Consider the following 17938-nt stretch of genomic DNA (forward strand, 5'->3'; position numbering starts at 1 on the left):
CCATGACATAACAGTACAACTAATTCCTCAACTACAACTGTCTTTGCTGCTTTCGCTCTTAGAGACTTTAATACATTAACATGTCATCTTTGATTGGCTTGTACCGTTTTTTTATTATATTATGACATGCAACAAACATCAGCATTGAATTTGCAGTTACATACCCACTGTGTATAATAGGCAAAGGCAGTGTTTTTTTTATTTTAATTTAATCTTTTGTGTCCTACCTACACCATGCTGTGTGGTGTTGTGTAACGAGCCAGTGGCTCTTTGTGCAGTGCAATGCAGGAAATGTAATTAGTCTGTATCGCATCTCCAAATCTTTATCATTATAGGGACTCACAGATCTCCTGTTACAGTTTTAACTAACGTTGACTGTTATTAAGATCAGTATCAGTAGTATTTATAGTATGTGATGACTTTTCATATGTTTTGACATTTTAACATTCAAAAATTCATTTTATTAAAATAAAAATGTGCGTCGAATAAAGGGAGATGAAAATACATTAATAGTAGACAACAAGAGAGCTTCTTGATTTTTTTCACCAAACCATTTACTTTGACACAGCGTGAATGCATACGTGTTCCACTGCGAATGATGCATGCTACAGCAAGTATGTTTACTCATTCAGGCTCTATCAACATGTACACAGGTATTTTGGAAAATATGCGTTTTTAGGTGCATTATGGCCTTTCGTTCATGGGTAAACCACATTTTAAGTAACTGGAAATGACCTTTAAAAAAACTCTTTCCACAGTGAGGATTTTTCATCTGCTAATTTATAACACATGTATTGCTTCAGCATGGCATTAATTACTTCCTTGACATGTTTTTGTGTTTTCATGTGGTGGAGACATAACAAAACTGGAAAATTCCTGTTTTTAAAAAATACCTAAGATGTTCCAACACCTCCCAAAGCTTTGGCTGGACAATGATTAGGACAGTCTTCCATGACTGACTGGCCGGTAGACCAGAGCATGTCACCTCAAGGTTTTTTCTTTATTTAGTGCATAGATTTACACTCACCATCTCATTTTTTTTTTTTTTAGTAAATCCAGCTAGTACCGGGTTAGACTTCCTTTTGCTTTCAGGAAGTCTAACCCGGTACTCCCTAATTCTTCATAACATAGATTCATCATGGAGCTGGAAACATTTCCCAGAGATTTGGTGCATATTGATACGATGGCGTCACTACAGATTGATTGGGTGCACATCCATGATGCACCACATTCCATAGGTGCTCTATTGGATTGAGATGTAGTCTGTGGACGCCTTGTGAGTACAGTAAATTAATGTTCAAAGTCTGAGATGGTTTGAGCTTTGTGACAGTGGTGTGTTTTTGTAATCTTCTGTTGTTGGATATTGGTAAGTACAGAAAATAGGATAATTACTCAACTATTGCACCCATTCTGGCCTTCTTCAACGTTCAATGTGTTGTTCATTCAGAGATGCTCTTCTGCATATCTTGGTTCTAACAAGTGATTATTTTTGTCACTGTTTCCCAGTTTCAGATCATTCTCTGTAAACCTTAGAAATTTTGTGTGAAAAAGTCTCAGTAGTAGTAGTTTCTAAAACACTCAGACCTATCTTTCTGGCAAAACAACAATGTCATGTTTAAAGACACCTAAATTGTATCTACTGGATCTGTGCAACCAGTCTGCCTGAAAAATGCAGCTGCACACACACACATTAAAAAAAACAGCTTAAAACTCATCTTTTTAAACCTGCTTTTGGTTGATTTTTGTTTTTATGTTTTAGCTTCTTTGAAGCACTTTGCGATTTTATTCTCGAAAGGTGCTATATAAATAAAATTTTACTTACTTACATCTTCATTCCGATGTTCGACTTAAATTTTAGCAGGTCGTCTGGACCGTGCTTGCCCTCCTAAATGCATTAAGTTGTTGAACAGATGTTTACAGTGAAGTGCCTGGTGAATGTATATTGATAGCCATATAAGTTGGGCAGAACAAGTGGTGTTCACAACAGGAGCCGTACTTCTGCTTAGAGTTGTACATATCTGTAGCTTTTATGATAGAAAACAAATAACTAATTTTTGTTTCCAATTGGGTTTATTTGATGTGTTTATGTAGCGTATATAGTACAATGTTAGTTTTCCCCCGATACTAAATTCAAAGGTTTTCAAAAGGTTTACAAAAAAAGCAGTAAGGAATTGGTGACTGTGATTTTCTGCTTCAGTGAAAAAAGATATTGTCAGACAATATAAAGATATATAAAGAAGATAATCTATTATGCAATTACAAAATGATCGTCAAACTAATGTTTTTGGGATTAGTGATGTCCAGTGTCTCTAACCCTCTGTCGCGAACTCGAACCGAAACACATAGGCGCACACACAGAGGTCTGTGCACCCACGTAAGCACTCCATCTGTCCACTGAGACCAGCAGCTGGTTGGTGGCAGGAAAGCCCAACATAAACCTGACCTCTTAGACCCTGCAACAGGACATGCCATCCATTGTATCTACTGTATCTGTGCAACCAATCTGCCTGAAACATGCAGCTGCATACACACACATGCATGGACATCCTCCCCTTGCCATTAGAATCATTATCTGGACACTGATTGTATTAAGGGCAGACCCGCAAGACTAATTTCACTAAGTGCAAAAAGCTTGTGCTTATTTTGTGTATGTCTGTGTGTGTACACTATACAGCTGTTTGTCTGCTTGTGTAATCATGCATTAGTTTACGGTCTCTGTTTTGGCCTCTTACATCATCGGGCTCTGCTACTATGAAGTGTTTTGCTGTTGTCTCCAGTTCAAGTTGATTGATTTTGGTCAAGTTTAGACGAAGAAAAATGATTGTTCTCAGTGGAGTGGGAGGAGCAGGAGAGATTGGAGAGAAAAAGAAATGAAGTATGTTCATATGTTTGTGTGTAACCAGTTTAGAGTTGAAAGAACATTTTTAATCAAGTCGCAAAGTCGCTGATGCAGGCAGTTCTGAAGTCCTACCAAACAAGATATCAACTTTTAATGTTTGCAAAAATCTGTTCTTTAGAAAAAGAAATAAATCATTTATTAGCACTTAAATTGTGAACACATGTTAAAAAGTTCTGCAGAAAAAGCTGCTTTCAAAGCGTGCTTTTGGAGAAGTGATGTTGAACACGGCCTGCAGTCAGTTGAGTGAATGTTATGGCTCCCCTTTTTTTGTGTACTTCAGCATTACGCCGTTCTGTGTCCACTTACTCAGTGGATTTTGAGAAAGGGGTCTGTTCTGCATGCTGGACAAAAACAAAGTGACTTCTCCTCCTGGTACTATTACTGAGTGTTTACACTTTCCTCTCTGCTCTTTTCTATCCTCAGATCACCAGAAATTGGAGCGGGAGGCGAGGATCTGTCGCCTGCTGAAACATCCAAACATAGGTGAGTGACCTTTGGGAGTCAAGAGATTAAATGATTAGTGACACAGCTGTGATGCAGATGTTTCATGAAAACATCTGTAGAAATTTGAACAAAACAAAAGCTACAGCTTTTTTTTTTTTGTTTCAGTTTTATTCAGACCAGAGATCAGAGTAGATCAACATTTAATGCTGTTGTATTTAATACAGTGTGTTACTTAAATAGGCCGTACATCGTCATTTGCTACAGAGATTTTGCCCTTAAGAATAACAGTTACGTGTGAGTAAATGCTTGACTGCTTTGATTGTTAGGCTAATCCCAGCTAATTTGAGGCTGTTAACTGGACCTCTTCATCATGTTTGTGTTTTTGGTGCTCATAAATTAGCACCTTGAGGTAACTTTTGTTGTGATTTGGTGTTATATAAATATAGTTGAATTGGATTGAACTGAATATTAGCACCCTTTAGCAGCTGTCGGTGTCTCAATGTTTATTTGAGTAACGGTTAAATGAGTACAGTCAGATACAAATAATGGACCTTAATGCAACAGCCCTGTAATAAATTCTTGTCGTGAGCACTTTTGGATAAATAGTTCTAGAAACAGTTCTCAGTTCACCTTCATTAACATCTTAGAAGCTTCAGTTTCTGAACATGTGTTTTGATAATCATATTCAAGCCATTCCTATCAGTGAGAATGGGCTTAAGAACAGAAAATGTGTTACAGCCATATTCACTTCTGTTTTTCAGGGGCTTTTTGCTTTATACCTATACTTCATCACGTGAAACATGCTGAGTTGCTTACAGATCAGATTTGGCCAATATGAATGTGAAAACCAACAGTTTCCCTTAAAGCTGAAACCTTGTGGTTGCCCAGTTTTTTATATAGAACCAAAACGGCAACAACAACTGCACCAAAGTTGGGTTTCATTTCAGTGTTGTTCAGTTTAATAATAACTTTGAAGCAAATGGCCCCAGGTGATATGCAAATCAGCCAGTTACCTGGCCTGTCACTGTGTGGGATATTTGCATGGTGCAACTGGCCAGCAGCCAACAAGACAAAGTGAGTCTGAACGCCAACACATGCTCAGTCAGCTGGTCGCACTAATGCGATCAGTGCTGTTTATTTTGTGTACTGTGCGTCAATGTTTTGTGTATGTGACACTGAATAGTTAATGGCCACTAGATATTTCCCTCAAAATTACCACCAAGTAAACAGAGAGCAAAGACACTAAAAATAGTTCTTTATTTGATCCTTACACTGACGCTTGCAAAAAAAACCAAAACTGTATTACTACTTAATTTGCAATTTGCAAGCTTGATGGTCTTGGTGTTCACGTTTTTGTTCACTAGGTGTTTAGCATTGGGAATCACAGTTTTGACCAGAGGGTCACAAACTGGTTTCTAGACCTTTTTGACTTGGTTTATAGTTGTTATACAGGGTGGGCCATTTATATGGATACACCGTAATAACATGGGAATGGTTGGTGATATTAAAGTCCTGTTTGTGGCACATTAGTATATGTGAGGGGGAAAACTCCTCAAGATGGGTGGTGACCATGGTGGCCATTTAGAAGACATCTTGGATACAACTTTTGTTTTTTTAATAGGAAGAGGGACATGTGACACATCAAACTTATTGGTAATGTCACAAGAAAAAAAATGGTGTGCTTGGTTTCAACGTAACTTTATTCTTTCATGAGTTATTTACAAGTTTCTGACCACTTGTAAAATGTGTTCAATGTGCTGACCATTGTGTTGGATTGTCAATGCAACCCTCTTCTCCCACTCTTCACACACTGATAGCAACACCGCAGGAGAAATGCCAGCACAGGCATCCAGTATCCCTAGTTTCAGGTGCTGCACATCTCGTATCTTCACACCATAGACAATTGCCTTCAGATGACCCCAAAGATAAAAGTGTAAGGGGGTCAGATCGGGAGACCTTGGGGGCCATTCAACTGGCCCACGACGACCAATCCACTTTTCAGGAAACTGTTCATCTAGGAATGCTCGGACCTGGCACCCATAATGTGCTGGTGCACCATCTTGCTGGAAAAACTCAGGGAACGTGCCAGCTTCAGTGCATAAAGAGGGAAACACATCATGTAGCAATTTCAAGTATCCAGTGGCCTTGAGGTTTCCATTGATGAAGAATGGACCCACTATCGTTGTACCCCACATACCACACCAAACCATCACTTTTGTTGTTCCAACAGTCTTGGAGGGATCCATCCAATGTGGGTTAGTGTCAGACCAATAGCAGTGGTTTTGTTTGTTTACTTCACCATTCACATAAAAGTTTGCCTCATCGCTGAACAAAATCTACTGCGTGAACTGAGGGTCCTGTTCCAATTTTTGTTTTGCCCACTCTGCAAATTCTGTGCGCCGATCTGGGTCATCCTCGTTGAGATGCTGCAGTAGCTGGAGTTTGTAAGGGTGCCATTTGTGAGTAGCTAATATCCGCCGAAGGGATGTTCGACTAATGCCACTCTCCAGTGACATGCGGCGAGTGCTACGCTGTGGGCTCTTGCTGAATGAAGCTAGGACAGCCACTGATGTTTCTTCATTAGTGAGTTTTCTTGCGTCCACATTTTGGCAAAGTCAAAACTGAACCAGTTTCATGAAACAGTTTGCTAACTGTAGCATGGGAGATGGGTGGTCTCGTAGGGTGTCTTGCATTGAAATCTGCTGCAATGACCTGGTTACTGCGTTCACCAGATATCAACACAATTTCGATCCGCTCCTCACGTGTTAACCTCTTCGACATGTCAATGGCTGTGATCAACTAACAAGCCTGAAGTGACTGCACGCAACCTCCAACCTAAACACCTAAAGTTGATTTGCAGATTTTTATTTGATGGCTCTTTCTGTTTCTTTCTGTGTTTTTCTCCCTCACTAGTACGACTGCATGACAGCATCGCAGAGGAAGGCTTCCATTACCTTGTCTTTGACCTGTGAGTGAATCACAGTACCACACAAACACACACATTACCAGCTCAGGCCTTTCTTTCTCTGTTGAGCAATTTTTGTTTATTGTCTAGAGGTAATGACTCCAACTTCACAAAAATAACTCACTTTTTCTCATGTGTTAGTCCACAAATAGCAGTTAATTGGGGTAAAAATGGAAAAAAAGACAAACTGATCTTTAAAAAGCATGTTTTGGTGACATCGTCTGCAGTATGCTTGTTTTCCATCTGTGCTGGGGATCTTCACTCAGAAATAAACACAAAATACAAAGTTTCTATTTTTCATGTATGTTTCCGCAGAGTCACTGGAGGCGAGCTGTTTGAGGACATTGTCGCCAGAGAGTACTACAGTGAAGCAGATGCCAGGTACACTAAGTTAGCACAAAATTGATTTTTGTGCCTTTTTGTTTTTGGTTGCTGTGGACTGTCATAAAATGTTTTGCGATTTGAATCTGTGTTAATGTACTTTGTGCTGTAGCAGCAGAACCAGGGCTTTCTGGCACAACCTGTATACACTTTATTTTGGACCAAGTGACTCGGTGCTTTTAAATTTCATTAATAAACAATGACAAAGCTGTCCTCTGAGTTTAAAACTTATTTTTAGTTTGTTGTCCGAAGTTGGGGTTTGTTTTTCTTCTGAAGTGCATTACCTACACGCCTAAGCGCTTAACCATGACGTAAAAGCTTTTAATCAGTTAGATAATGATTTAAATAGCAGAATTAAAAAAATATGTCAAAACTTGCAATAGAGAATGCGAAAGGCAATCAATAGAGTTAAGGTAAGTACAAGAGGAAAATAGTACAATAGGCATTATGCTAGATTAGGCTGAAGATAAAATAGGCTCAGTAACACATGTAAAATAATAAATGTCATATATGTGTATGAGGAAGCTGGGTAGGGACAGAATAAATGGCGGGATAAATTTTAAGTCCTGTTGTGCTCTAATTTGGACACTCTTGATTCTGTCTTGCAGAGAGACGACAATACTCCCTAAATCTGTCTCTGCGCCCCCTCCCGCTGCTGTCCCTTACTTCACCTTTACTAAATGCCAAGCTCAATTTATTTTAAGAGAAATAATAGCAACTTTAACTGAGCCGAAAGAATTGTAGATATGCATGCTGAGGACAAGCTTACATAAGACTCCCCCCTCACACCCTGCCCACATTTCTTTCGTCACGTTCATTTACTTAAAAAATGCACCACATACTTCTTCTTGCACCACTTATCCTCTGCTCCAAGTACACAGAAATGTTGCTCAAAGATTGCAGGTACATTTATAAATCTTACATGGCTCATGGGGGGTTCATAAATAAATCAGGTGTTTAGATTAGTGTAATGTGGGGCTTTAGTCAGCCAAATTGTTGGTTGACTGAACTGTTACCTTCTAATCAGTTGATCTGTTGCTGGGGTAGGTTTGATTATGCACTTAATCTCTAGTTTGACTATGTGTCACAATGTGTTGAGTGCACTCTACCTTCTAGCCTTTTTAGCCTGATCTAATTATAAAGAGATATAAAAAGCTAGAATATTAAATCATTTAAACAGTGTTATTTTAAGCAAATATAACCACAGACTCTGAGCCATTTTTTCCATTTAGATTGGAGAGTTTAGATCCTTGGATGAACTATTGACATCATGGCTGGATACAGTTTACTTTTTAAAATAGTAACAAGACCAAACAACAGTTTCGACGTGTTCACACATACAGAAAGCCTAAAACCTTACCTTGCTGCTAGTTAAGTGCTTTATAGTTTTGCGTTCATCATCGTCTCACAGAAAAACCTCAGTAAATGCAAACATTTTAAGCTGTTAGTCGCTCTTAGGATTGGGCATCTACAGTCATGTGAACAGGCAGGTGGAGTCTTTTCCTCAGCTATCGAAAATAATGAATCAGGCCAAAAACTGTCAATGCTGCACTTTTCTCTTTGAGAGTATACCCCTGTATATCCAAATAATAATAATTTTTTTATTGACTTGGGTTTTTGCGCCTTTGCTAGATAGCACAGTAAAGAGAGACCGGAAGGCAGGGAGAAAGAGGAAGACATGCAGCAAAAAGCCACTGGTCAGAATCAAACTACTGCATTCAGCCTTGCGGCATATGACTGAGACTACAGCCTCAGTGTCAAAATGAGCAACAGGAAATGATTTTGTGTTGCCCATCAACCACTAGAATGTTGCAAATTTGGTGATAAAGACCCTGGTTGCAAGGATTTAGTTGATCAGCCAAAAAAAAGTTAGACAAAATTCTCCTGTAAGGGTGAGGTAAATGTGATTTACGGGCACATTTTCTGAAAGGGTCTCCTTCAAGACATTGATAGTGCTTCTCTTGCTGAAGTAGCCACACAGCAACCATAACTAGAGAGCAGCTCTTTTCTCACCTCTGCACTGCTGGTGTGAAGGGGATGTGAATGCCAGTTTAGCATCTGAAACACTCACTCACACACACGCACACACACCCCTACACCCTTCCTGTGTTGCATTGTGGGTGTCTGTTGCCACGGACCCACAGCCACTAATGATCTGACATTTGTAGCCACTTTGTGATTGGCCAGCTGAGCAGAACTAAGGAAGCAGTGGGAGAGCAGAGCATTGTATTCCTCTTTGTAGCCCTCCGTTCTCTGTAACAGGTTGCAGTGTCTCTTTAGAAAGAGTGTCTGGAAATGGGTCCCTGTATTTTCTGTACCCTGCTTTCTTTTTCACCGTGTCATCCATGGGCCACTTGGGATGACTGAGGCCATAACCTGGCTCTTAATGCAGGGTTACGTCAAGGCTCTGGGTGTTTTTGGTTGCATATAATAATGGCAAAGCTTAAAGCGCTTCGTAATTTTGTTATGTGCCCAGTGGAAGAGCTGTCTACCAATTTACTTTAATACTGTGACACTATACAGTGTGAACAACAGAAACCTGTTCAACCATATCCTCTTTTTTTTTAATCTTTTTTGTTGCATTTCTGTCTTTACTCGTATGCTCGTCGTATACTTTAACTGTCACGTAATATGAATTCCACTAAACTAAACTAGTTTCTTCTTCTTCTTTTTTAAAACTTCTGCTTCAGTCTGCATTTGTGATCTCCTGTGGATTGACGAATGTGTCTGTCTTGTGCTCCTCATCCTTCTCTGTCTCTTCCAGCCACTGCATTAATCAGATCCTGGAGAGCGTCAGCCACATCCACCAGCACGATATTGTCCACAGGGACCTCAAGGTGAGTGATCACACACCTCTGGTGAATATCGAAGTACCTTGTATACTATATAAATCACTTGAATAGTGACTAGCACTTTGTTGTAAATGAAGATTAAAGACGTGTGGAAATTCACATCATGTCTGAGCGCTCTTGCACACACACGCACAGACGTCACGCAGTGACGTTTAGACCAACTTAAGGGATGAGCGTCATCCTTCTGCTCACCGGCTTTCTTCTGCATTCCCAATCCTCTGCCTACACCCCTCCTCCCTTTTATCCGTCTCCCTCCTTCCTCTCTATTGCTCTCTGCCCTCCTCCCCCTCTCCCTCCTGCACTGCTGAGGAGTGACGAAAGCAAACCAGCTGCTATTAATAGCGGGTCGGTGGGTGAGATGACGGCCAGTGACGATTTCCCTTGCAGCAAGTCTGTGCACCCCTGGCAGAAACCAAAACCACTCTGCAGCTGTGCGCTTTCAAATTTCGTTAATTTTAATGTTAATACAATAATATTAAATAAAGACAAGACTAATCTGAGATCTAAACACCTGGATAATTGTACCAGTACTAAGTTCAGAGCCCTAAACTTTTAAGGTTACTTAACAGTCTGTCTACTTTTATGTGACAGTGTAAAATTAAGGCATTACTCTGAGGGTAAATAGACAAACATAATTGGACGATGCACAATCGTTTTTTATGCGAGTGGTGTAAATGGACTTGTGTTACTTCTCATTGATTTTTTTATTTTTATTTTATTAATTTATTTTTTTTAGCTTGCCAGTGGATGTCAGTATCAAATGCACTTGGAGAGGGAAGAGGTTTAGAAAGATGATAATGATGATAGATGATGAGGGCTATGGACAGCAATGTATTAGATTAGTTGTTAATGTACAACTCCCTTTTCATGTTTCATAACTGCTTTCATGCTGCACTATTATAGTCTTCTCAAATGGTACACTAGCATACAATTACACACTCCGATGACCTGCTGGTGGGGCAGCTATTATAAACCCATTCTTTAATGTCTGGATATTGTTCCAAAATCCTAAACATATCAGACTGAATTTGCAAATAACTAATTGAAATATGTCTGTTTAATAGAATAAACACTATCAAAACTTGAAGTCTTGGATATTTTATATAGTACAGACTTCATTATATATCACATTATATGCATTTGGCATGCATTTGCCCAAAGCAATTTACAGTAAGTGCATTATCATCATAGTTGCTTAAATGATGAGCTGGAAAAAACGGAGTCAGGGAAAATACTGGAACGGTCTGGCAGAGTGCTTAAAAATTATTTTTAGCCAACCGTGAACCTGTAGAAGTCGAGATTTTTGCCATTAGGGCTAAAGCGTGTAACTTGCATACTGATGTAGTGAATTTATTAGTAAATAATTGTTATTTTCCACCTATCAGTGATTACAGAGCAGCACGATGACTCATCCAGAGTTATTTTAGTATTGATGAGTGTAAGGCTATTATTCACTATCTCTTAGCTCGGTTTTGGTCTCTACTATCACACACTATCACACATTTTCTATCAGCAAGTTTCTTATTGTGTCTTTTTTATCCGGGTTGGTTGTGCAGAACAAGTGTTGAGGCTATTTAAGGTGAGAGAGAAAACCAGACACTGTGGCAACTAAAAATGTGTTCATCACGATTAAAAGGACCCTTTCATAGTGACACAGTTTCACTTTGATTTGACACATTGTTATTATAAATATATAGATATATTTTTTTTAGCAGCTGTCAAACTACTGATCTGGTAATCTTTACACTATCAGTGACTAATTGCTTAATGTAGTCATGTATTTAACAACGCAGAGTGAATACCAGAATCAAAAACTCCAGTGTCACTCTGCATTTGCTTAATGCACAAACACTTTTTACAACACATTTGCCATCTCCAACTTGCTAAAGTATTTTATCTGTCTATGCATTTGTTTTTCAATCAAGAGGGTCTTAAAAGCATTACAATCCCTGATTTCATCACATAGGAAATACTCTGATTTTGTTTATTTTTGTTTTGTTTTTTACCCACAAGAGCATCCAGGGGATAGAGCGGCTGAATGCAGTACCTGCATTCGAGCCATAAAAATACCAATAATGGCATTGAAGTGTGCCACGGAGAGGTGTGACCTCACTCGCAGACGCATGTCATATTTTTCGCCTCTCTGTCATCCTGAAAGGGCCACTCGCTCAAGGGAAAACAAGAATTCGAGAGAAAGAGTTGAGTGCTGTCAGCTGGTGGCAGACTGGGTTGTCATGGTAACTATAGGGTGAGGTCACCCGGTTGCTGCAGCACCAGCGTAGGGACTGATTATGCCACCTCCCATTTATCTATCTCTATCTGTCTGTCCCTCTGTTCTTCTGTTGCTTTTACTTGCCCTCTTTTTGGTCTCTTTTTCCCATTATTTCAGCTCTGCCCTGTTGGGTGGGTTGTGGGGTGGGGGTAGCAGGAGGGGAGGGGTGGAAAACTACACAGGGAGGGATAGACTGACAGATGAGAAGAAACGGACTAAGAGCCCAGCGACTGCTGGTACAAGCTTCTGACATCCACCCATCCATCCATCTGTCCAGTTATGAGGCACTGAGGACTGCTAACAACTACAAAGACTTCTGCCCTTAACACAGACACACACACAAACATAGACACGTCAGGCCTGACACTTGGGACTTGTAGTCTTGAGTGCAGAGCCGCACCATTTATCCTGCTCAGGCTCACCATTAGACCCCAGTAACACCTGGGATTAAGTTGACACTATCTGGATCTGATCACAGGCATTGCTACATCTGGGAGGTTAAGCTTTTAGCAGTGGCATCGTGGTGCAGTGGTTACTGCTGTTGCCTCAAAGCAAGAAGGTTCTGAGGCGTTTCCACGTGGAGTTTGCATGTTCTCTCTGCACCTGTGTGGGTACAACTTTCCGCCACAGTCAAAAGGCATGTATGTGTGTGTTTGAGGGTGCAGTTATACATATCACTATGACTGACTTGCAGCCTTTGCGGTGTTGACCCCACGTTTTTGCCCAGTGTGAGTGGGGATAGGCTTCCAGCTCCATCCAACCCTAAATTGGAGAAGTAATTAGGAAAATTGGGGAAAGCTTTACCTGGACAATTTTAACTGTGGTTTTAACTTGAAATGACGAATCAGGTTTCTGAAGAACAAGGTTAGACTGTACGGACTTGTTTCACACGTGGTTGAGATCAGAATGCTGGCTGGATGTGACGTTGCAGTTTCCATTGCATTCTAACTAACTACACTCTGCACCAGCCTAATGTGAGACTTTAGGGCACTTTGTTTACCCCTCTGATTTTGAATAGCTGCTATGGAGAATTAAGGTGTAACTCTAAAATGTCAGAAACATGAAACCAGAAATTGCTAACAGGATGAAGTGAAGTCACATGGCAGAAAGAACCATGTTCTCAGTTAAGATGATATTCCTCATACTTAGAGCAGTATTAGTAACACGATCAAGCATGCAATGTTGCTTAAGCAGGATCAGTTCATTTTCAAATATATATTAAACGTAATTATTATTTCGAATAATGGGGTCAGTATATGTGAAAGTAACCCCTGTGAGTCATAATTTCAGGCTACAGACTCCTCTAAATGCTCTGTTTAAGACATGGGCTATCCTTAATATTGGCCAGGTCTCTCTTGAAAAATAGATTTTAATCTCAATGAGACTTTTTACCTGGATAAATAAAGGATAATGAAATATGGCCATGCAGGTTAAACATCTAACTGTAAGAAGCCACACAGGCCTGCTGATCTACGATCTAATTATAAGGTGCAGCCATCAGAATAAAGTTGATTTAAAAGAAGGAAATGATGTGTTTAAATGGTGTTTTTCAAACACAGGATGAACTAATGTGCTCCATCAAGGCCCAATACAAGAGTAATGAGGGTATTTTAACTTTAAGTAACGCAGAGCTACTGCTCTAAGCTGGTCCCAGTTAAAGTCTGAGAGGGCTAAAGGTAGATACTGCCACTTGGACAGAGACAACCTGTAAATTATGTTTACCTGGTGTTGAGAAGGAAAAACCTGAAACAAATTGAAATAAAATACTGCTACTCATAATCAAGTAACACGGTTAATCTATTTTTAAAAAAGCTGTGACATAAGGGAAAGAGGCAAAAGAGGAAATGAGTTAAAACACACTTGATGCATCCTTATGCTTGCCAAGTCTTGACCTTTTGCACGATAGTGTCATCAGAGGGACTGAGTAAGAATGCTGTGTTAAATCCTGTGACAGCTGATTGAAAAGGTCTTTGCTTTGGGCAAAACCATTGTAGCCAACTTGACAGCATCATGGCTCATTACTACTGTAGATGTCATAATGCTCCTGCGGCCCATTCAGTCATCCAGACAGAAAGGACATTTCTCTAAGTCATGCACATGCTCATCTCTGTTGCCTCTAATCAAGTGTATGTTTATCACATAAAACAAGTTTGTTCAAGTACAAGTGTACCAATCTGCTATTATATTCATTATTTTTATTCTATTGGGGAATAGAAATAATTTATCAAAGGTTACCAAAAGGTGAGGATTTGTTTGTCCTTTATTTAATAATAATTACAGTTTATAACTTCTTTTCCAACTTGAGATTTGTCTGTCTGACAAAAATAATAATAATAAAATCAGTCACTAGGGTAAAGGTATTCTTCATTCTGAAGAATTATTTGTGTCTCTGTATTGCAGCCAGAAAATTTGCTCCTGGCCAGTAAGATGAAGGGAGCGGCGGTGAAGCTTGCAGATTTTGGCCTCGCTATTGAGGTTCAAGGGGAGCAGCAGGCGTGGTTTGGTAAGAAAGATCATTTATTAAACGTAATCTGTAGCATTTCAAATGATGTGTTGTTGATGTTCATGTGGCATCATAAATTTGAGGTTTACATTTAAAACAGCAGCAGACAGGATAGGCTTAAAGTGATATACAGTGCTGTGCAAAAGTCTTAGGGCAGCCCTCATATCTTTATCATTTGCTGGGAAAATTGGAACTTATTGAAATGTGTAAACATACATGGAAATACAGTATTTAATGCCAAAACAAAGTTTACAAAATTCTAACAAACTTTGCATTACCACCCTTATTCTTCAACATAGTCTGAAATGTCTTACGCAAGCTTTCTTGTAAGTTATTTACCTTTTTCAGTCCAGGCTTCTTGAAGGACATGCAAAGCCCTTCTTTGGCTGTTGGCTGCCATTTGTTCCATTCTCTCTGTCAAGATGATCTCACACTGTTTCGATAATTTTGGGAAGGCCAATCAATGACTCATAGCCTTCCACTGTCACTATTTGGGAATGCTTTAATGCAGCGGTCCCCAACCCCCGGGCCTCGGACCGGTAGCGGTCCGTGAGTCGTTTGGTAGCGGGCCGTGAGAGTTGAGGCTCAGGTGTGAAATGTATGGTTTTCAGGGTTTTTATCGGTTTTTAGCGTTATTTTGTTATCGTTTTTATCGTTAACTCTGTTTTCCTGGGTCTTTTCACGTGTGTTATGAATAAATCTTTTTTTCGGTACCGGTACTAGTTTTATTTTGTTGTGTTTATCCGCGACACCTTAAAGCCCGGTCCGTGAAAATATTGTTGGGTATAAACCGGTCCGTGGCGCAAAAAAGGTTGGAGACCGCTGCTTTAATGCAAAGAATGTACTGAAAATGAGTGAAAAAGAAGACAATCTCCAAAGAAGAACTTGGATAGCTATTGCTCAAGTCCACTTTAAAAAAATACAAGAAAGACGGTCTTCTTGGAAGGAAAATATAAAGAAATTAGAAGAAGCTCAAGACTTATGCACAGTTCTGCTGGAGTAAGTAGCACAAAGAGATGAAGACGGTGAATGTTTAGATCATGTCAGCTCGCTAATTTGTTTAAAACACAGCGCTGGCACAAAGCACAGAAAGACGTATGAAACCTGTCATAATGTAGTAGTAGTAATCAGAAGTCACACTGTGTATTGTATATAGGTATAACATGCTTGTATTTTTCTATATTTGCAGGTTTTGCAGGAACTCCGGGGTATCTGTCCCCAGAGGTGTTGAGAAAGGACCCATATGGCAAGCCAGTGGACATATGGGCATGTGGTCAGTCCTAAAGTTTTCAGACTGTAGGCACAGTCATTTCCTAGCAGACCCGTTTTCACCATTTTTGTTAGATATGGGTTCACTACAGCATTATTATGTCTTTCACAACTCATGTGACTTTGCAATCTTTAAGCAACAACTTCATGAAACGTTCCTGTAACAGTCTTTTCCCTGCAGTAAGTTTTAGTTAAATATTTGATTGAGAGTTATGCTATATTCGGCCGAAACACAACCAGCCAGATTCATAAACAGCAGCCCACATCATTTTAAGTGATAAATGCCCTTAACTCTGCTATAAGCCCAAATAAACATTTTTTTCTTTTTAACTGTGTATGTACAGTATTTTTTACATTTGTGTGTGTCAGGTGTGATCCTGTATATCTTGCTGGTGGGCTACCCTCCATTCTGGGATGAGGACCAACACAAACTCTACCAACAAATTAAGGCCGGTGCTTATGATGTAAGTACTCACATTCTTGTATTAACCACCCTCTCCTTTTGAACTGTATTGTCATATGTGCAGACAGTTATGATGCAGAATAATGATTGCACTGTGCAGAACTGAATTCCAGCATAGCATTGTCAGTGGATGGAGAATATCACTTTGACTGTGTTTATATTTTCTGTGTACTGCAGACACAGCCAGCTACACAAACGACACAAGACTTTGTAATGTTTACATTTCCTAGGGAGGGACAAATCCCTATGACTCTCTGTGTCTGCTTTGGATTGTTGGTGTCGTGTTTGCAGGATTCTGAGCCATCAGAGTTACATTTTTTAACCTTGATGGTGGCTAAACTTGAATATAGTTTGTAAATATATACTGAAATACTAGTTGTGTGAACACAAGTTAAGTTTTTAACTCCTCCCAGAGTGCAACATCAGGCTGGAGACGCAGCGTTTACAATTATGACATATTAGAGCTGATTTAAAACAAACAGATCCAGCATACACAGGACAATCTTGGCCTAAATATTGTATTTTATATAAGAGTCAACCGCTTGGTGAGTTAAACTGATATTCTCTCTATTAGGGCTTTTTCCATGCACGTCCATGCTTTTGCTATGCTAAACTATAGATAGATGCCTGAAAGTTTGTTAGTATAATTTTTCAAGTGACAGTTCCTTAGTAATCAGACCATAAAGCTTGTAAAACCTGTATTTAAATTATAAGTGAGTGTGTAAATAAGAGCCAGAGGCACTGTCAGCAGAGACAAACAAATAACGCTCACTAATAAAGGCTGTGCAAACAGACACACTGGGGGTGGAATTACCTGCAACCTGCATATGGTAAAAATTCGGTAGAATATGTATTTCTATAGCACTTTCTCATCAAACTTCAGATTACTTTGTTGCTAGATTCAGCAACTTTTTTTGGGATAAATAAAGTAGAAAAACATTGACAAATCTGTCGTTTACTGTTTCGTGATCTGGTCATTGTGTGAGAGAAAGGTATTTTTTTGCTTCTATATTTCTCTATAATTGATCATTTTACTCCTAAAAAAAAGCTCCAATCATAGCACAGCAATTATTATCAGGGTGTGTGGTAATTTTGTAGGATGATGCGGTTACAGGATCTGACCCAATCCACGTGCAAAATGATACTTGAAATCTGTTGAACCATAAAGCACATGTGCTACAGCAGCAGGAGACCACACTGGTTCCCACTCCTGTCAGCTGAGAACGAGGGACTGAAGCTGGAGCTGAAAAAGGCTCATCAACATTGCCCAATGGCTGATTGTAAAAGTGTGGCATGATGTGATGACTCTCAATTTGTGCTGCAACATTCTGAAGGTAATGTTGGGATCTGGTGTAACAACATGAAAGTATGGAGCCATTCTGCCTTGTATCGACTGTTCAGGCTGCTGATGAAAGTGTAATGATATGGGGGAAGGGGTTAAATATACTTGGCACACTTTAGCCCACTTTAGTATCAGTTGAGCACAACCTTCCTGAGTATTGTTATCGACCATGTCCATCCCTCTATGACCGCAGTGTCTTCTGATGGCTGCTTCCAGTTGAAAAATGCACACAAAGATCATCTCAAACTGTTTTCCAACACGACAATAAGTTCATTGTACTCAGATGGCCTCCACAGATCTTAATCCAGTAGAGCATCTTTGGGATCATTCGTTATGGACGTGCAGCCGACAAATCTGCAGCAACTTTGAAACGAAATGTCACATCAGTATGGATCAAAATCTCTCAAACTGTTTCCAGCACCTTGTTGAATCTATGTCATAAAGAATTAAGGCAGTTCTGAAGGCAAAAGGGGGTCTTTACTTTAAAACTACTGTTTAAGAATTTACATTTGATTCAGAATATTACAAAAACCTTATTAACTAGAGCT

At 39.6% G+C, this 17938-nt stretch overlaps 1 protein-coding gene across 10 annotated transcripts in view; it reads left to right on the forward strand.

The window, feature by feature from the left end:
- camk2g2 (calcium/calmodulin-dependent protein kinase (CaM kinase) II gamma 2) overlaps nt 1-17938 on the forward strand; it is a 75320-nt gene that overhangs the window by 32219 nt on the left and 25163 nt on the right. For all 10 annotated transcript variants that reach the window (XM_006783596.3, XM_006783597.3, XM_006783590.3 and 7 more), the window contains exons 3-9: nt 3323-3382; nt 6257-6311; nt 6624-6689; nt 9454-9526; nt 14214-14316; nt 15506-15589; nt 15955-16049. In XM_006783596.3, the coding sequence (XP_006783659.1) occupies nt 3323-3382; nt 6257-6311; nt 6624-6689; nt 9454-9526; nt 14214-14316; nt 15506-15589; nt 15955-16049 (536 nt within the window). The remainder of the gene's footprint in view (nt 1-3322; nt 3383-6256; nt 6312-6623; nt 6690-9453; nt 9527-14213; nt 14317-15505; nt 15590-15954; nt 16050-17938) is intronic.

The sequence above is a fragment of the Neolamprologus brichardi genome, chromosome 13, assembly GCF_056152115.1.
Source record: "Neolamprologus brichardi isolate AB-2024 chromosome 13, ASM5615211v1, whole genome shotgun sequence".
In the NCBI taxonomy this organism is placed as follows: Eukaryota; Metazoa; Chordata; class Actinopteri; order Cichliformes; family Cichlidae; genus Neolamprologus; species Neolamprologus brichardi.